The sequence below is a fragment of the Eubalaena glacialis genome, chromosome 1, assembly GCF_028564815.1.
Source record: "Eubalaena glacialis isolate mEubGla1 chromosome 1, mEubGla1.1.hap2.+ XY, whole genome shotgun sequence".
In the NCBI taxonomy this organism is placed as follows: Eukaryota; Metazoa; Chordata; class Mammalia; order Artiodactyla; family Balaenidae; genus Eubalaena; species Eubalaena glacialis.
In genome coordinates, this window is record NC_083716.1 from 30715473 (window position 1) to 30736073 (window position 20601).

The 20601-nt window shown below is 53.2% G+C and overlaps 1 protein-coding gene across 3 annotated transcripts in view; it reads left to right on the forward strand.

Moving 5' to 3' along the window:
• Nucleotides 1-20601, forward strand: part of CRTAC1 (cartilage acidic protein 1) — a 155336-nt gene that overhangs the window by 110306 nt on the left and 24429 nt on the right. For all 3 annotated transcript variants that reach the window (XM_061209193.1, XM_061209115.1, XM_061209266.1), the window contains 6 exons: nt 2535-2680; nt 5288-5424; nt 8975-9057; nt 9903-10003; nt 10456-10624; nt 19306-19451. In XM_061209193.1, coding sequence (XP_061065176.1) covers nt 2535-2680; nt 5288-5424; nt 8975-9057; nt 9903-10003; nt 10456-10624; nt 19306-19451 — 782 coding nt within the window. The remainder of the gene's footprint in view (nt 1-2534; nt 2681-5287; nt 5425-8974; nt 9058-9902; nt 10004-10455; nt 10625-19305; nt 19452-20601) is intronic.

A 20601-nucleotide genomic window follows, 5' to 3' on the forward strand; every position in this document is an offset into this window, starting at 1 on the left:
CTGAAGTGCCCTCTTCCCCTTCTCTATCTGCAAAACTTCTATTTATCCTTCAACATTCAACTTAGATGTTATCTGTGAAGCCTTTCCTGCCTCTTTTTGTGCCGCCTGGCAGAGATTGGCACTCCCTCCTCTGTATTCCCACTGCCTTTGCATGTACCACTCACTCAGGCTCCTACATCACTATAATAATCTGTCTGTGTCTGCAAGGACTGGGACACTTAATAAAAGTATGTGGACGTAATCAGTCTGCCCTTCAACCACTTCTCCCCACCCACTTCCTCCCCACCTTGCCAAGGAATGGGAGGTTTGATTTCTCCTTCCTGGTGGCATAGGGACAAGCTCTGGCCTCCGGAAGAAGAGGTGAGCGGGGATGTAGACACATAGATCCAAGGTCCTACAAGCGCCAGCTGGTGCTGACAGCTAGCATACAATCCCTGAGCAGGTACCAATCCATTCTCTGTGACTTACAAGTACCTGCCCTTCCAGCACTCTGCCCGGGAGTTCCCATTTTGAACACCCCACAAATGCACCCTTGCAGCCAGTCAGCTCCCCTGTTCTTCCCGGGCAAAGCTAAAGATGGAGGCAGCTCCCCGGCCTGTCCTCCCACCCAGCTCACCTGTTAAACGCTCCAGCAGCAAATTTTCTCATTGCTGAAAAATCATAAAATGAAGAGGAGGTGGTGATGGAGAAAACCTAGAGGATTTGATAAGGTGTTAAAGAGACGGAAACAGAGGTGAGCGAGCAAGTTGGAGTGGGAGAAGGTATCAGGCGGGAGGAGAGAAGAAAGGTGCTATGCCCGTAATTGAAAGTCAGAGTGATTGCAGGGGTTTAACAAGACATGTCAAGAGGGCATTCATCACCCAAACAGATGCTGCTGTGAAGTGCAGCCTGGCACTGATTATTCTCGTGAAAGGGAACCAGCTCCTTGTCAAGGTGCCTCGTAGATAGGAGAGAAATGGGCCAACACAGAAGGCCACCGACATTCGGGCTGGGGAGTTTTGCAGAGAATTAATGGGGTATTTCATCCTAGAGGTTGGAGGCTGCCCCCATGCCTTTGCAAACCCTCTTTCTCCAGCCTGGGTCTCCCTGCCTCTTCTCCCCCACCCCCACCCATCCTCCAGATCCTCCCGATCCTCCCCTCCCCCAAGAGGATGCTCAGCCCCCAAGGTTCTCAGGGGGGCCCCACCTTGCTTTCTGCTGGCCCCTATCCTCAGGATCTCCGTATTTGCAGCTGGCAAGAGCTCCCTATGTCCTGGGTCTGTGATCCCCATCCCCCATCATATTGTCCTATCACCTGCCATCTCTGAGGGCCTGATGACCAATGGCAGTTTGCCCTCCAGAAGATTCAGCGTGGGTATTTAGAGCCGGCCTTCACTGCCTGTCAGCTCTGCACTTGACCTGAAGGATCCTGTCTGCCTTGGGCAACCAGGAGGTCAGGCCATCCCTCTGGGCAAAGCCATCCTCCATCCTCCCCCAGGATCAGCTCAGTCCCACTGGCCACTGGTAGATGCAGGGACAGTGCAAACAGGTGACACTGGACCCATAAGCTTTCTTCCCAGATCTCACAAGGCACACTGTGCGTTTCTCAGTCATGGTGCTGTATTTTCTCTGCCATCACCGAAGTCCCTGGTCGCCTTCTGTCAAATTATTTATGTCTCTTCATTCATTCAGCAAGTATTTACAGAAAAATACCAGGTCACCACAGGCACTGAGATAGACTCTGTGGGAACACAGATGAACAAGAAGACAGACCCTCACCTCATGGAGTGTAAGGTCTAGTAGGAAAACTGGACCCCACGAAGGAACATAACTGCACGTGTGATCAGCTCAATGGAGGAGAATGGGAGGCTGTCAGGATGAATAGCAGGGTGGGTGGGAGGGGCTTATTTTCATGGGAGTGGTCAGGGAAGGCTTCCTTGAGGAGGTGACATTACAGCTGAGAGCAGAAGAAAAACAAGGAGCCAAGTAACCAAGAGCCGTGGCAAGAGCGTTCCAGAAGGAGAGACCAGCTTGAGCAAAAGTCCAGAAGCCGGAAAGAGTTTGGGTCATTTGAGAAATGAAAGGCACCCTAGGTGGCCGGTGCTTATGAGGAAGGGGGAAGAGTGGTACCAGTTAAAGACCAGATAAGGTGGGCAGGGGCCTTGTGCTCCCCGGGCAGGAATTTGAACTTGACCCAAGAGTACTGGAGAAGCACTGAAATTTGAGCAAAAGAGTGATGATCAACTTAATGTATCCCAGTGTCAGGGGTGGCTGGGGAGGGCTTTAGTCCTCCAGAATCTCCACAAGTCTCCTTCCCCCACCCCATGCTGCCCCAAAACCGAGTAAAAATAGTACTTTCTGGGCAGGTGCAGCTTGAAGGCAAGTCTCTGGTTCTCTCTGCACCCAGGTGGCTTCCCACCTTCTGCCCCTGTGGAGAGATTGGGACAGGATGAGGCTCACCCTCCCTTGCTGCTCTTCACGGGGCCCTGGCAAGGTGAGTGTTTGTGGAGCCTGCAGGGGGCGCTGCCCTGAGGGCGCCTGCCTTTCCTCCCCAGGTGTGGATGACCCCCACCAGCACGGGAGAGGTGTCGCCCTGGCCGACTTCAACCGCGACGGCAAAGTGGACATCGTCTATGGCAACTGGAATGGCCCCCACCGCCTCTATCTGCAGATGAGCGCCCACGGGAAGGTGCGCTTTCGGGTAAGAAGGAGCCTCTCCGTCGCTCCCCTGCTTTGTCATCCTGGGGATGCAGCCCCGCCTGTGCCTCCCACCAGGCTGAGTAGGGGCTTGTGGCTGTGCAGAGCCTGGGGGCGGGGTGGCCACAAGGAAGGTAACATCTGGGGGACGATGGGCTCCTGCCTGGGCTGCTGTGATGTCTGTAGTGCCCGAGCACAGTCATTGGCAGAGGAGAGAGAGCAGCCTCCCAAGGTGCGCGGCAGCAGGGCAAAGGCCCAGTGAGGTGGGCTTCATTCTCTGGATCAGGAGCATTTTTCCCATAGCCTGGGCCTGAGCTTTTCAAATTGAGGCTCAGGCCAAGGGCACAGTGGGGCTGGGGGGACAGGGGAGGTTGAGGCCACAGAGCTCCCAACAGTTGCCCCCTCTGGACAAACGGCAGGTGGGGGACAAGGTAACCTTGAACCCCTCTCTGTGCCCCCTCCCTGAGCTATCAACAGTCTGTGACACCAAGAATTCTTCAGAAAGACTGTTTGGTGACAGTAAGGGATGTACCACCAGCCTAATGAACTTGAGTCTGGGCCTTTCTCAGGAGGGTGATGGAGAGCATGGGATGGTTAGAGCTGACCTCCGGGAGTCAGGGTGCTTCTGGAGGCACCTGGTCTTGCCAAAAGCCCCCGAGGAAGCAAGAAAGTGGCGGCATTTGCCAGAAGCTTGGTGGTCCCAGGGGAGTCACCAGGGACCTTATGTCTGGGGGACTGCCACAAGCCCCTCCCCTGTAGGCAGCCACCTTGGGGTGCTCAGGGCCAGCCACTCACTCCCTGCAGAGTCTTGAGACCCAGGCTTTCTGGGTGAAAAAAGAGGTACGTCCTGAACACAGAGCAGCTGCTGCTGGGATCCTGGATGATTTCCATCTTTATTCAGCTTTTTCTTCTAACCCAGGTTCTCAACCAGGGGTGATTTTGTCCCTACCCCAGGACATTTGACAATGTCTGGGGACATTCTTGGTTGTCACAAATGCGATAGGAGGTGCTACTGGCATCTAGTGTGCAGAGGACAGACGTGCTGCTAAACATCCTACAATACACCGGCTGGAATAATCCAGCCCCAAATGTCAACTAACTCTTCTGATAGCCCATCCCCAGAGCTCACAGGAGCAATAATAATAATAATAATAATAATAGAGACCCCATTTATCAAGTGCCTTCTGTGTGCCAGGAACTGTGCTAAGCATCTTACATACATTATCTTGGAAGCCCAGGCATCCAGTGGGGCAGCCCCAAGGGGCCTATGTAGGTTTCCGTTTTTACAGGATCAATAGAATAATAACAACTTCGAGATCCTGAGGTCTCTTTGCTACCAGCTCTCAAGGCCCTCTTCAGCCCACCCTGGACAGCGGGCCAGGCTCTCAATCAGCTTCATCACTGCATTGTTGGGGACAGCCTATTCCCCTGGGCAACCCAGAGTGGGCAGCTCATTCCTGTGGCCAGGGGAGAGGGCCTGAAGTAGGAGGCCCAGGGGCAGGGCCAGGGCAGAGGACCACTCCCAGAAACCCCAACTGTGCCCTTCCCAATTCTCCCCACATGGACCCTGGGACTTAGACAGGCTCCTGGGTCTTTAAGGGACAAACCCACCCGGAATGGATATTCTGCTGAGAAACAAAAGGCCGCCCTCCACAGCTCTTCTATTTCAAAGGCAAGTTCCATAGGTGGGACACTTTGCCAGGTCCACCAAGGCCCTGTCAGCACTTTGAAGTCCCTGCTGGGCTGTCCTGGGTCTGGGGTCTCCTCGTGAGCCCTGGGCAGAGGTACCTGATACTGCAACCCCCCAAGGCAAATGTCTCAAAAAAAAAATCAAAAGACTCCCAAGAAACAAAGTAAGGTAATAAAGGCAGCAAAAACACAGCTAAAGGCCACCTCTGCCACCTTTCATGAGGCTGATATGGGCAAGGCCAGGACAGACTGCCAGGGATCCATCTGGTGCCCACTCTGTGCCAAGCGCTTTACATGCAATGCTCACAACCTGGGCAGCTATTATTTATCCCCGTGTTACCAATGAGGAAGGTGAGATCTGAGCGGTTAAGTAACCTGCCTGAGACCACACAGCTAGTCAGCAGAGAAGCCTGGATTTAAATGCACAGCACTGCCCAGTGTCCTCCCAGCCTCCGCCTCTCACTGTGGAGGACGAAGGGCACATACTAGGAAGGGCATAGCGTCTGGAATCAGAGCCCTGGCGATGGCCCCCACTCATTAGCTATGACAGTGGGCAATTCCCCTTCCTCTCCAGGACTCAGTTACCTCACCTGTAAAATGGGAGTGCTCACATCAGCCCTGCCTCAAGTGACTGATGGGAGGGCCCCATGTGGTCCGGAGCAGGGAACAGCAAGGTGCTTCACCGGTGTGAATTAGGACTGTTCCTCTTACCTCCTTGTTCTCCTACAAGCAGCCTGAGGTTCATGTGATCCTAAACACAGCATACCTAGGGCCCTTACAGGGAAGGTGATAGAGGACGTGCTAGGTCAGGCTTTTATCTTTGCGTGCACGCGCACACACGGGGGTGGGGAGAGTTGGCCTCTAGCCCACCCCCATTGCCCCACGCATCTGTCCGCTGACCTGCAGCCCTCTCTCCTCCCAGGACATCGCCTCACCCAAGTTCTCCATGCCCTCCCCTGTCCGCACAGTCATCGCTGCCGACTTTGACAATGACCAGGAGCTGGAGATCTTCTTCAACAACTTCGCCCACCGCAGCTCCTCAGCCAACCGCCTCTTCCGGTAGATGCTCCAGCCTGGCTCGTGGCTACTCAGCCTTCGTGGGTGGGGGTCAGGGAGGAAGGCTTAGGACTCAAAAGAGGAGCTCCAAGGGGAGGAAGGAGGAAGGTCCCCTGATGAAGGAGCATTAGAAGCTGGAAGGACAGGGATTGAGCAAGAGGCTGAGAGAATGGGGGGTGGAAGGGTGAGGCGGAGAATCCCAGGCCTCCTGCTGTTGTGGGGGAAATGGTCAGGGGGACGTACACAAAGTGTGCCTAGAAGCCAAGCTCCACTCTACCACCCAAAGGGGTTCCAGAGCCAGATCTGTTTGGGTGCATCTGGATGAAGCAAAGACAGGCAGGTGTATTGACTATAGGACTTCTCAGAGCCTTTAACATGACCATGAGTATTTTTACTTTCCAAGAGGTGAATGGAGTATTCCAAATAGATTTCACTACAAGATACTTCTTTCAGAGATTTTTCTCTTGGGATTGGTGCTCTGCAAAACATCCTTTGGGAAATGCTGGATGAGACAATTAATGGTAGATGAGGGAATGGTAGACAAGAATGGAAGCATCTGAGCACTGCATGCAGGGAGGAAAGGTTCGATTTTTCTCTAATTGGGGTCCAGAGACCATTGGCATCAGAACCACTCAGAGTGTTTATTTAAAGTACAGAATCCCCGGGCCCACCCTGGATCTCCTGAATCAGAATCTCAGGGGCTGAGGCCCAGGAATCTGTCTTTTTAACACGTACACTAGGCATCAGGTGATTCTTATCACACCAAAGTTTGAGAACTGCTGTTGGGGAACAAACTTCCAGACACATGTGGCCCTGGTTCCTGGCCTAAAACATGCTAATGGGCCTCAGCACCAGGTGGCAAGAGAAGGGTGGGCCAGGGGCCTTGGATGCAGGAAATGGGCCAGATCACCTGCTCGGTTCTCCAAGGCCCCCATCCCCTCCCCCAGAAGGGCCCTCAACTATTAATAAAAGGCGAGAGCTGTGACTAAGCGTGTTTTAAAATATAATTATTAACAAAGCATCAATCCCAACCGGCTGTAATCACCCCCTGAAGGCACCAGATTTGCTAATTAGGTGCCTTGCAAAAAGCTTATTCACAACTTCCAGATTAATTGCGGAAGATCAATTGCTCATTAACAGAGACACTGCTTTCCTTCTCTAGCTAATAAAGTGTCACTCGCCAGGGCCCGGAGCACCAAGGAGTCTCTGTGGCCCGAGCACCCAGGCACCTCCTCTGCCTGTCTGGCCTCTGTCAAACCTCCCAGCCTCCCTCCTGCCACCCCAAGGGCAGGCTGGCCCCGGGCTGTCTGCGGGCAGGGTCACCACATGGTCACCCTATGGGTTAGTGTGTTTGTTTCCGCACAGCATCAGTGGAAGCCACTTCCCAGTTACATGGCTGTGCCCCGAGTCCCTGTGGCAGATGGCTGGGTCTGGAGCTCACAGCAGAGAGTGTAGGGGCTACAGCTGGGGCCACCACTCAACTGGCAACTCTGGAAGTTGAGCCCCTACCTGCCCCATACCAAGTGGGCTTGTCACGTGTCACCGAAGGAAACATGGTGGGCTCCTTGTAGGAGTCACCAGGGATGCAAAGCCTCGGTGTGTGTGAGTCTGCTGGTCCTTCAGTGATGCCTGGGAAACCAGGGAACTCATCACCCACTCCAGGTGCTTAGCAAGAGTGCAGAGGCCCTGTTAACAATGGCGGGATGACAGGTGTGAGCAGGGACTGTCCCAGGCCAGGCAGGATGTGTGTGGTAACACCACTTACACATCTAAACGTGCCTTGATCTGTTCCCATGGCTCCACCCTTCACACTCCCTCTTCTCTAGCTGCCGCCCTGTGTCCAGTCCTGCAGAGCAAGCTGTTGAAAATGTGAATCTGACCACACCCCTCTTCCACTTAACCCCCTTATAAGCTCCCCACTACCTTCTCTTTGATACATCCCACGGGCTGGCTTTGTCCCCAGCCTTGTCACTTTCCACTCCCCAATTTACACCTAAGCACCAGACACCCCAAGCTTTCAGTTCTGGGCTGCACCAGGCCTGGACCCCTCAGGCTGCCCACACCATCTGCCTCTCTGTCGCTTCTGGGTGACACAGACTCACTCATCATTCTGGTTTCAGCTTTGTTGACCCTTCCTCCGAGAAGCCTGCCCTGGTTGCCCAAATCTGAGTGAGCTTGCCCAGCTCTGCCCTGGAACTTCTGGGCTTTAGCCTTAGAAACCCCTAACTGCATTGTCACCTGAACCCAGGGGTGTCTCTGCCCAGCCGTGACAGAGGTTGCAGGACACGAATGGTTGAAGGGACTGTGGATGCTAGCAGGCTGAGGCAGACACACCTCCGGCAGGTGTGCACACACACAAGAGCACTGCCGGGCATGCTGCTCACTGCCCAGACTGCACACGTGGATGTGCTCAGCACAGACGCCCCGCGCGGACAGAGGACACCTCCCAGGGCATGTGCTCAACCCTGCAGACACCTTGCAGTTCTGCCAGCACCCTCTGCCATCCAGCCACCAGAAGCTCCAGCTCAGGGGACCCTGGCTCCCTCCTGAAAGAAAGCACTGGCCACAGCACAGCCCTCTGGTGACTGTGATTTGAGTGACAGCCCCACCTGCAACGTAAGGGGAGAGCGATACAGATCCTTCCTGGTCCTCTCCCCACCCCAGCCCCAAGATTGCTCCACATGGCCAGGACAGAGCACCCAAGGCTGCGAGAATCTACCCAGTGAGAAAAATTAGAGAGGAAAGCTCAAGGCCATCATCAGCGTTCAGCTCAATGTGCAGAAAGAACAGGACTTTCACAGTGGACTTTTCTACAGCAAATATTATCATGATTCAGAGTTCAAAATAGACAAAACCCCAGCAACCCAAAGGGATCCTTTCTTCCCTTTTGTCTCTGGATTCCTCCATGCACCCCACGGACATGTCTGGAGCTTCCTGAGAGCCAGGCACTGTGTTAGATGCTGCGGGAGATGCAAAGAAGAGTAATAATACATGGTCCCAGGGCTGCAAAGAGTTCGCAGTCTAACTGAGGAGATAAGATGCATTCATATAGAGCTTCAACACGAGGCAGAAAGTGATAAAGGCCAGGAAAGTGACAAAGGCAGAGCAGGAAGGCATTGCTTCTGGCGGGACGATCAGGGAGGGCTTAGAGGAGGTGGCACTGGAGTAGGGGTGGAACCCTGCATAGTATTCAGAACTCAGAAACCCAGGGCCGCTTGAAGGAAAGTGAAGGTCAGTTGAAGGTAGTTGCATCCCTGCCCCTTCTCCATCCATCAGCTGCCCTTCCCCAGTCTGTATATAATTCATCCATTAGAGAAGGAAAAATCAATATTTACCAACGTGAATTAAAACCCAAGAAAGGCGCAGCCAGGGTGCAGGCAGGGTCTGTGAGCAGAGTGGCTCTGTCGGCATGCAGGTGGCAGCCCACGTGCAGCAGGGTCTCCGGGTGCTCAGGGGCTGGAGAATGGAGCTAGTGGGCCTCTAGGTCCAGGGAGCCCACTGGGGCTTTGCCAGCATGTTGTCATCCATGAACAGCCTGTCTCCTGTCCCGCAGCATCATCCGCAGGGAACACGGCGACCCCCTCATCGAGGAGCTCAATCCTGGCGATGCCTTGGAGCCTGAGGGCCGGGGCACAGGTGAGGGCACCTGAGGGCTCTGGCCTGCTCTCCCCTGTCTCAGTGCTGCCCTTAGCCTGGGGGGAGGGCGGGAGGGGTGGTGCAGCCAGTCCCAGAGCAGTGCTCATCCTATCCCTGACACTCTGAGGGCTGAGATCCTGGGGCAGGGGTGAGAGTGGGGGAGGAGGCCGTGGGAGTGCCAGGCAGGAAGCAGAGGAGGGGACGGTCCGTTCTGCCAGTCCCAGGGCTGCGGGGTCAGAGGTGTGGGATTCCACGGGCAGTAGCATCTCTGGTAACGCTCTGCCGGGAGGAGAGGCAAAGGAGAGGCTGGGCGTCGTGTCGTCTCACCCCTCCTGGCACTCAGCCTGGTGTCAGAGAGAGAGAGCACTGGATCAGGAGTCCCAAGACTCGGCCCTGCCTTTGCCTCGCCTGTGGCCTTGGAAAAGGTGCTTCATCTTCTGGATCTTGTTCGCCACACCCATAAAATGGGGATAATTGCGTCTGCCCTCCTCACGTCTCTGGGTGGTAGTGAGGACCAAAAGGAGACCAGGTATACGCAAACACCTGATAGACTGACAAAAACCGTGCAGATATAAAGGGCGTGTATAAAAGACCAGAAAGCAGCCCTCATAGTCTGAATTATTTGCACCCATCCTTTCCTTCAAAAGTCCAGGGGGAGGAAATGGACCCCCTCTTCCATGAACGAGCGGCCATTGGAAAGGAGAGGAGCTTCAAGCTCCAGTCTTCGATCCCCGGCGCTGTGCTCTTTCCTCCCACACTCAGGGCGTGGACCTGGTGCTGGTCGGGAGCCCCCTCCCCCGTGGGTCTCCTGGCCGATGGACAGAGTGAAATCTGTGCTGTTGCAGGCGGTGTGGTGACAGACTTCGATGGAGACGGGATGCTGGACCTCATCTTGTCCCACGGAGAGTCCATGGCTCAGCCGCTGTCCGTCTTCCGGGGGAATCAGGTGTGCCTGGACCTGGGGACCCACGGAGCCCAGCCCAACGTGCTGAGCCTGGGCTGGATGAGGGCAAAGGAGCCCGGGATGCTTGCTTGACCAGCGTGGCGGGCAATGGACATCCCGGGCCCTGGAGGAAGCAAATTCCCAGCAGCGCAGTGAACTCCAAGAAGAGCTGCCTCCCAGAAGCCCTTTGCCCCTCAGCCTTCCACTGGCACTCCTCCAAACACTGTTTTCCCCGAGTCTATTGGCTTTCCCTCTTCTTTTCCAGGGCTGCTCTTTGCAAACTTCAGCCAGTCTGTCTGCCTTGTTCACCCTCCCTGCCCGGCTCCCTCCTCCTCTCTTTCCTCTGCCCCTTTTCTTGTCCCCTTCTTTCTCCTTCTCTCCCTCTCTTACCCTCCCTCCCTGTTCCTTCTGCCCACCCCGCTGATGCCCGGGCCTGCCTTCCTCCCTCCCTGCAGGGCTTCAGCAACAACTGGCTGCGGGTGGTGCCACGAACCCGGTTTGGGGCCTTCGCCAGGGGCGCTAAGGTTGTGCTCTACACCAAGAAGAGTGGGGCCCACCTGAGGATCATCGACGGGGGCTCAGGCTACCTGTGCGAGATGGAGCCCGTGGCACACTTTGGCTTGGGTGAGTCAGGGCTCGGGGCGGGGGGCGGTGGTGGGAGTGCGCGGTGACCTATTGGCGGGACAGTGGGTGCTGAAACTGCATCCCGAATCCCGGCGAGATGCAGGGCTCACAGCCTGAGCATCTTCTAGATACCACGTTACTGTGACACCAGCTACTGGAGGCAACCCTGCTTTGAAGTGAACCTGAGCTCAGGAGGGAGGTTTTCATGCCCGACTCCTTGCTGGGGTCCGCATCCTGGTCTCTGTCGAATTAGTTCACCTTGCGGTCAGAGTATTTAATCCTCCATTTGTCCAAGGCTATGGCCTTGTTCTTCAAACAATGGCCTGCACCAAACCTATCCAAACCAGCTGCTTCCCTGGCCGCTTGGGTGTCGGTTCAGTGATTAAAATGTCTCACCAAACCCCTGGTGCCTTCTCTTGGCTAGAAGGCTTGGGGAAAGCATGCGTGATCAGTGCGAGTGATGTCACCCCCGAGAGGGTGAAAATTGGTTCTTGGCTGGGGGTGGTATTAAAAAAATGCTAGTCTTTTATGTATGTGTGTGTGTGTGTGTGTGTGTGTATATATACACATAAAAGACTAGCATTTTATATATATATATATACACACATACATATGTATATATATCTATATGCACATATATATGTATGTATATTACATATATGTGTGTGCATACATATATATAACATAACCAGATATACAGTATACCTGTGGTGTTAATAAAATATCACTATACACCTATTAGAACAGCTAAAGTAAAAAATAGTGACAAAACCAAATACTGGCAAGGAAGTGGAAAAACTGGATCTCTCATTCGTTCCTGGTACAGCTACTCCAGAAGATGGTTTGGCAGTTTCTTTTAAGACAAAAACTAAACTATACAACCATTATAAGACCCAACAATTGCACTCCTGGGCATTTATCCCAGATGAATGAAAACTCATGTCCACACAAAAATCTATACATGATTGTTCATAGTAGCCTTATCTGTAATAGCCCAAACTGGAAATGACCTTGATGTCCTTCAACAGGTTAACGGTTCAACAAGCTGTGGTCCTTCCACACCATGGAACATTACTCAGGAATCAAAAGGAATAAACTATTGATACACACAGCAACTTGGATAGCTCTCATGGGCATTATGATGAGTGAGGAAAAAAAAAGGCCAATCTCAGAAAGTCCCATGCTGTTGATTCCATTTATATAATATTCTCAAAATGACAAAATTATAGAGATGGAAAATAGATCAGTAGTTGCTGGGGGCTAGAAATGGTGAAAAGGAGAGGGGTGGGTGTGACTTTAAAGGGATAGCCCCAAGGAGGTCTTTGTGGTGATGGAGCAGTTCTGTGTTTTGATTGTGGTGGTAGTTGCACGAATCTACAGGTGCTTTGCATAAGATACCTTATTCCATTCTCACCACAACAAGATGAATTAAGAATCATAACCCCCGTTTTACAGGTCAGGAAACTGAGGCTGAGGTTAAGTAACCTGCTCTAAATCACACCTCCAGAAAGTAGGGAGATCTGGATTTGGACCCCACCTCCTTGGACACCACAGTCTGAGGTCTTAACCACTGTGACTTGACTGCCAGACCTCCCATAGCTGCTCTGTGCACAGCCAGCCAAGGTCCTCCTGCTCTGCCTCTTTCTTACTGGACATCCATGACCCCTCAGTTACCAGATGACCCAAGTGAGGCCATCCACGCCAAGGTGACTGCCTGGTCTCATAGGTAGGATGTTTATCCAGGTGTCTGGCTTGGATATCAACCCATACCCCATTGTACAGATAAGGAAATTGAGGCTTACAAAGCAAATCAATGGTGAGGCCAGGACTGGGGCTGGTTTCTCCTTCCACACATCCCATGAGCTGCCTCTGCTATTTTGAGACATGTATGATAGGTCTTATTGGGTCTCTTCTCTGGCCAGTATCTGTCCCCGCCAAGAGACCAGATCTGCTTCTTCAGCTGGGCAGCCTCAGCCGGGTCATCTGGTGGGATCGCAGGGGCCCGAGAGCCTCCGTGCCCCTTCACAACAGTCTGTCTCCCCCGCTTAGGGAAACGGATCCTGCTCCTGCTTGGGAGTCCCTGACTGCCCTGACTGCCAATCCTTGCTGTTTTGCAAGGCTGTGGGATTTGTTCTGGGTCCGAGCTCTGGTTCAAACTGCTCCACGGGTCCCCTGCAGCCTCCCCTGTTGCCGGATCCACTCCCAGAGAGGCGCAGAAGGAAGGCTGCTCTTGGAGACCGGCCCCAGTGGGTCAGCCTTGGGCCTGGCAGTGAGAGTCCCTGAGGCCATTCAGCAGGCAGCAGGGCCAGCAGCTGGGGACACAGCGAGGGGCAGGTGGCTCCATCCCTGCAGCTCCAAGGCCCCCACGTCCGGAAGGAACTTCATGGATCTAGCACAGCACAGGCCTTCCTGATTGATGGAGGGCCAGCAGTGGGGCAGGAAGAGAGGGAGCCGATGGGAAGGCCAGATGGAAGGAAGGATTGAGGAAAGAGAGAGAACAGCGGGGAGACAGACAGAGACAGGGACCAGGGGAGACCAAGAGATGCAGAGAGACATGGCAAAGAGACAAATGAAACAAAGAAATGCTCCCTGCCCTCCAGGCTCACGGTCCTGTGAAAGAGGCAGAGGGACACAGGAGCTCTCGTTGCAAGCAGATTTGGATGTGCCGTCGTACTGGCCCAGTGGCTGTGAGGACTGAGATGGGAGAAATTCCCTCTGCTCTGGGCAGTTTTCCCAAGGAAGTGGGCCTTGAACTAGGTCTAGAAGGATGGTGGGAATTTGGAAGGTGTGGATGGGAGCTGAGGAGAGCATCCAGGGGCTGGGCTGGTTTGAACAAAGGCCAGAGGTAGGAGTGTTCACTGTGTCCACAGAGTAGGAAAGGTCTGGTGGGAGTGGAGTCTGGAAAGGGAGGTCAGGGCCAAACTGTCAGGGGCACCCAGAGCCAGGTGGAGAGGGCGGGCGGAACAGAGGGAGCTGCGGAGCCAGGAAAGCCAAAGCCAGGCTTTGCTGTGGGAGGGCAGGGCCGCGAAGGAGCCCAGGAGCCACTCGCAGGGCATAGTTATCTATAAATGTGCTCCTGTGTATTTTGCATGTAATAAAGTCATATTAGAAGGCTTTAATTTTTTTCTGACTGCAGGAATAATGCATATTGGTTATAGGAAAATTAGAAAATATAACATCATTTAAAAAAGAAAGTAAAAATAACCCATAATCTCGCCACTATGTTTGGAATATTAAGCAAAAAGGAAATGTTCCCTCTTCACCCTCCGCCAGTGTCATTTGATTCATTTAGTCTCTACTCACTTACTGAGCACCTACTCTGTGCCAAAAACTAACTAGACAAAGAGCCTTACCATGGGTAACCTTACATTCTAGTGGAAGGAGGAGTAACATATGACACCTAATAAACGTAACAACTAGGTAAATATATAAAATGTTAGATGTTAAGTGCTATGAAAAAAGAAAATGCAGAACAGGGTGAGGGGATTAGGAATGCAGAGGGGAAGGGGCAGGGAGCAGATTCAAATATAGTGTTCCAGGGTGGCCTTTTCCCAGTTCCATACTTTTGATATGATTTTATTGCATGCAAAATACACAGGAGCACATTTATAGATAAATATGCCTGGGAATCTTTTTTAACAGAAATTATTATAGTCTCCCTATTATTCCCAGACTTGCTTTTTTCTCTCTCTCTCTTAACGGTATATCCTGGACATCACTCCAAGTCTGTGTATATCTCCTTTGTTTTCCTTTAGTGCTACACGGTATTTTATTGTGTGGCCACATTCACAATTTATTTAGCAAGTCCCCTACTGATGGACAGTTTGATGGTTTCCAATCCTGAACAGTTTGTTTTCTGGTATTTGGGCTGAGAAGGGGCAGGTCCAGAACAGGAATGCAGAAAGGGCTGCCCTGACGTCTGCATGACTAAGAAGGGGATGCGGCCGGAGGCTGTGAGGGAAGGGCGAGGGCTGCAGGAAGCCCCCCTTCCAGCACCCGCAATGCCCCTGCTTACCCCCTCTGACCCTGCTCCTTCCTCCCTCCAAAACCACCCCCTGCCTCCTGACTTTGCAGCAAGGTGTGGTGAGCGGCTTGTCCGTGGACGTATGTGTGGGTGTACACATGTGCCTCTCAGCAGCCAGCCTCCCGGGCCCTTCTCTTCCCCACGTGCCTGGCCAGCTCATCTCTCGGTGGCTGGAGAAGGAACACCTCCCAGCTCTGCAGGCCTTTGCTTGGTCAGCACTGAGCTGTGGTTAGAGGACTCAGCTTCTCAGACCCTCACTGTGCACCCCGAGGGTCCAGACTGCATTACATCACACAATAAAAACTCAGGGACCTCGCTGTGTTTCATTCTTCCGGGGGGTTCCCAGCAGGCCCACTCCGTTGTGCAGAGGGCTCTCAGCGTCATCCTAAAGAACCATTAGGCGCACCCCCGCTCAGGGGAGCCCCTGGCCTCGTTCGCTGCGCCCTCCACCCTGCCCTGGCCTCCCCCTGCTCCTCCCGGTGCAGATGGCCTGCCAGGCTCATAAATCAGCGTTTCTGCTCACAGCCCTTGTTGAGTGCCCCACTGGACTCCGGTTGCTCTGAACCGACATCCCAGCCCTGCATACCCACCGCACGTATCCCACACCCAGGCTCTCTGGCTCCGAGCTAGCACACAGCTGAGGCAGCTCTACCAAACCCAGTAAGTGAAAACAAGCGCCAGTAATCTCCTTGCCCCACCAGCCCCCCTCGGGGGCTCACCCCCTGGGCCAGCCCACCTCAGGCTTTGATGGCACCCCCAGCCCCTGCACATACACCCCTCCTTCCTTTCAGCTGATGGTTTGCAAGTGACTCAGAGCTGCCTCCAAGCCGGTTGGTGCTCATTTAGGGAAGGAAAATTCAGTGGCCCACATAAAAACAGCTTTATTAAAGTGCAAGAATCTTCCACCAACTGTATTCCCACCATCTGTTTTGCTTGTAATTCTTCTGAAAAGCGCGATTCTCTGTGCCTCCTTGGCCTTTGTCCTTTAAAAGCTGCCAGAGGCGACTCCCTGCTGCTCTTAATGGGCCCTCCTCTGCTCAAGACCCAGCTCCCTGACACACTGGCCCCGCAGTCTGGCCAGCTTAAAGGCCTCCTTGCTTGTGCAGCTGCGTGAAGACTTGAGATTTCTGGGGCAGAGGGAACAGCCGGACCTGGGGGCAGGAGCCTGGGTCCCAGTCCTAGCTCAGACACCTGCAGGTCACTGCATCTTGCCAAGCCTCAGTGTCTACATCTGGGAAGTGGGGATAAACTCTCCCTCTCAGAGTAATTGGGAGGATTCAAGCCAGCCACACCTGTGAGGGCTCCAAAGTCCCTCCCCACACCACCCCCCGCCCTGTCTCCTCTCCCATCTACCCCACCTAACACACATGCTCACACCCTGCTTCTTCCACTTTGAGCTTCTCCCTGATCTTCAACACACATGCCCTTTTCATACCTCTACACCTTTGCCTGTGCTGCACCCTCTGCCTGGAATGCCCCTTCCTTCCCTTCTCTGCCTCACAAGCTCTTGTTCCTCCTGCATCCTCCAACGAAATGACTTTTAACACCCACCTCTCTCACCAAGTGGTACCAATACTATGGGTGCACTTTCCCAGTTTATCATAACATAATCACTATGTTCATTGCCCCCATGGGGCTCAGCTCCTCCAGGATGGGGCCTGGGTCTGTGTCCTTCCTGCTAAATCCCAGATCCCTGCATGATGCTTGGCCCATGGTGGGCTGGTCATTGGTGTGGGGTGGGCAGTAGAACAAGGGTTTAGCAGGTATGGGCTTTGGGATCAGACATTCCCTCTCTGGGTAGCTGTGAGCAATTCCCTTCACCTCTCCAAGTTTCATCCCCCCTCGACTCTAAAATGGAAATTATAAAACTAGTACCTTCTCATGGGACTGCCGTGAGGATCCAATGCCCTAACACTGGTCACCTGGCAGTTTGGGGTGCATACTCTCTAGCAGTATTGCCAACAAGCAAAAGCCCTTTGGGAACTGCAGGGCGCCCCCCCATGTCTAAGAGATGATGAGGATGGGGATGCTGAGGGTCAAAATTGGCCGGGGCAGGGCTGACATTCCAAGGAAGAACTGTCCTTCCTGGATGGGGTAGAGCTCCCTTCTTACAGATGAGGAAACTAAGGACCCAAGTCGGCAAAATAATCAGTGACAAACGAGGGAGTCCTACTGAGATGTGCTCTCCCGGTGGCTGACTTATCTCCTGGCCCTGCCCCTCCCTGGGTCTGGAGGAAGGGAGGAAGCAAGATTCAGAGGCAGGATGTAAATTCGTGATTGTCTATGAATATTCGGCGACTCTTTTGAGTTATTTGTGGCACTTCTGTCAGGCTGGAAAATGTATTCATGTAGCTGTTCTGTTGGCTTAGGTGAGAAACATTTGCTCTTTGTCTCCTTTTTTTTAGTAGAAAAGTGTTTACTTTTTACATCTGCCATTTAATTTGGGTGCTGAACACCCTAAAAATGCCACATCTCTTGAACCTCAAGAGACTGCTTCAAAACAGTAAAAGAGGGGGCAGTTGATACCTCCCCAATCCTATTTTCACCCCCTTCCCGCAAAATGAATTATTGTGGAAGGAGGGAGCGGGGGAGTAGGAGTTAATGAGAAATGTTTTCTGGCTTAATAAAGCCAACCCCAGAACCAGTAAGGCCAGGCCTGGAAGGGGAGAGTCTCCGTGGGGAGAGGAGCTGCACTGCATCTCGGGGTCTCTGCACTGTGTGCGAGTCTCTGCTCCAGGAGCCTCTCTCTGGTGCTGCTGCCCCATCGCGGGCACAGGGGCAGGAGCTGCTCACCTTTGACACTTCCGGAGGGTAGCATCTGGTCCCTGCCCTCAATAATTCACGGCGGCCCGAGGCTGGAACGCTACAAAGAGACTTCTCTGGAGGCCTTGGGTTGGAGGCAGCAAAAGAGAACCAAACACAGGGAGGCTCAGGAAGTGGATGATGTGGCTGTCAAGGTGCATCTTCCTCTGGAAGCCCCGGACTGACGCACCGGGACTCGGGGAGAAAGATGCAGCTGAGTCCTTCCACGCCGTCTTGTCTTAGCTCCCACCCCAGAGCAGACCTCTGCACAGAGGCGTCTGTACATAGATTCCCCACGAAGTCTAGACGTAGCTTCAACCCTTTCCTAAAATACGGGAACCCCTTTCATGCGTGAAAATGTTTCACAGACCACCCTCGACCCCCATAGTAGCGATCATTGTAAAATCCACTGGTGGACAGCAGTGACCAAAAGCTGCTATAAATTTGACAGTGCTTTTCAGTTTCACTTGTTTTCTAACAGTGTCTATGTGCATTAAGGGGAAAGTAGCACACACATGTGGGTGACATCATTTTTTCAGCCTACGAATGATGCTTGGGGAAGTGTATGGATTGGTGGACCCCCGAGCACCAAGCCCACGTCTGGTCAGCCCTGGTGGGTGATGACCGACGAGGGGGCTGCAGCCTCCCTCCTACACGTGCTGAGCACTGCCCTCTTTCCCAGGTGACTTTCCCAGCAGGTGAGGCCCATCCCCCACTCCTCTCCACCCCAGTCCATCACCATTAGCCTGACCTTGTCTCCGTGACGGGCCTGTTGCCTTAAGCAGGGAGCTGGGGCCGGCTTTGACAATGCCTAAACACCTGACAAATCTTTCCAACCTGCTTCCTGCCAGTGATGTAACACGTTGCTTTAAGGATGTGTGCAGATGAATTCACCATGAATGTTCTCTGAGCTCCGCCACCGTTAGTTTTTGTAAACATCTCAGCTTTGTAGAACGGTCTTTCTCCGGTGCCCTCTGCCTTCTGGTTCTTTGTCACTTCAGCTTTTATTTAGAGCTCGGCTCAAATGCTTTCTCCCCAAGAGCCTATCCCTCACCACCCTGACTAGAAAAGCCCCCAGCCTACTCTTACTTCCTTTTTATCCCATCACCCTATTTTTGTTTTCTTCACAGAGCTTGTCAATATCTGGCATTATTTGTTCATCTGTGTGCCTGTCTATCCCCACTAGTGTGGAAGCTCCCTAAAAACAGGGATATTCCCAGTGACGGCCCCTAGCAGACTATAAACATCCAATATAAATACAAATACGAATAAATGCAACACGCCTGAGATTACACAGCAAGTCAGATGTAAAGCTGAGATTTGTCCCCAGGTCTCCCAGATGCCCACCCCCCGCCATGTCCTTCCCAGCATGCTCGGTAAGTGGTACAGCCAAGATCTGTACTCCAAACCAGGACTCCGAAGTCAACATGTTTACCACCAGGCTTTACTCTCTTCCCTCCAAAATCCACTAGAATATAAGTTCTAGAAATGTGCTGTCCAATATGGTAGCCACTAGCCATGTGTGGCCATTTCAAGTCAGTTAGTTAAAATTAAATTGGATTTAAAATTCAGTTCCTTATCACGCCACTTCAAGTGCTTAGCAGCCATGGCCAGCAGCTACCATAGCTGACAGAGCAGATAGAGAACTTCGCCATCACTGCTGAAGTTGTCCTGGACGGCATTGTTCTAAAAGAGCAGGACCTCATCTGCCTGTTCACTATTTCCCCAGCACTTAGAACAGTGTTCAATTCATATTTTTTATTAGGTGAATGAATAAATGAATGATGATTCTTTTGTGGAGAATCCCTCCCCGCCCCCTGCCCTGCAGCTGATCATTTCTCCTTTCATCCCACAGGGAAGGATGAGGCCAGCAGTGTGGAGGTGACATGGCCCGATGGCAAGATGGCCAGCCGGAACGTGGCCAGCACAGAGATGAACTCGGTGCTGGAGATTCCCTATCCCCGGGATGAGGACAGACTTCGGGACCCGGCCCCGCTGGAGGTGAGCAAAGGCATCTGGGCCTCAGAGCCAGAAAAGCAAGCCCCACCCATGGGCTGAAGCTGGATTCCCAGGAATCTGCAGACTTTGTTTCTAGAATGATGCAAATCTTCTTAGCAAAGGGCAGGCTTCATAGTGACCCCTCCATGTGTAGTTTGCACACCAGTGTCACACCCACATCTCTTCTGCTCCTCGCAGAAATCCTGGGGTATTGGAAGGGCAAGCATTTTTCACCCATTTTATGGAGAAGGAAAACCAAGACCAAGAAAGAGAACCCACCAAAACCACACAGCCATTTGTGAGCAGAGTTAACAATTGGCCCCAGGTCTCCTGCTTCACTTCTGGTTCTTTCCAAAGCTTCTGACAAAGCTGTTGCTTCTGAGGGTGGGGCAGGGCCTCTGGGGGCTCCTCAGGGAAGAGCTCTGGACCGCTCTCTGGAGAGGATCATGCCACTGTAGATAACAGGGGCCCACTTAAACTCACACAGAAGAGGGGGCTCACAGGGAGGGTTCTAGAGGAGCTCACAAAATGCAAGGGAAGCTCAGGGTGAGAGCCATGGCAGCTCAGTGGCCCCAGGAGCTCAAAGACCTTTGTCATTCGTGCACTGGCTCTGGGGGGAACATTATCCTTCCCCAGGAAGCCGCACCAGCACCCCATCATTTGTCATTTCCAACAGTCAACATTTCTGTCTTGTGTAAAGTGTTCCGTTTCAAGTCCCCGGCCACCCCGCCTCCAGCCACCAGCCTGCTGTCTCTGGGACCTCCACGTAGACACAGCAAAGCCTCCACGGCCTGGCATGACCAGGCGCCAAAATCTCTGTCTCAGCCCCACTTAGTTCAGATTCTAGCCGCAAAACCTTTGAGTCCCTCCTCCTGCTGGGATGTCCACCTCTTGTCCAGCCAGCCCTGCCCAGAGGTGGGGGACGGCCTGGCTTGCAGGCACCCACCCCCATGAGTGGGGAAGGTTCTCAGAGAAGGGGGTGCGGGGAGTGAGCAGACACCTCTAAAAGCTTCTCCACCCCTCTCTACACTTTGCCTTCCTGAGACCCGGCCTGTCTCAGGGTGATGCCACAGGAGGGACAGACTCTGTTAGGCGTCCCGGCGCAGGCATGTGGGTCCCATGCAAGGGGAGTGAGCAGGGGTTTGCACCGATC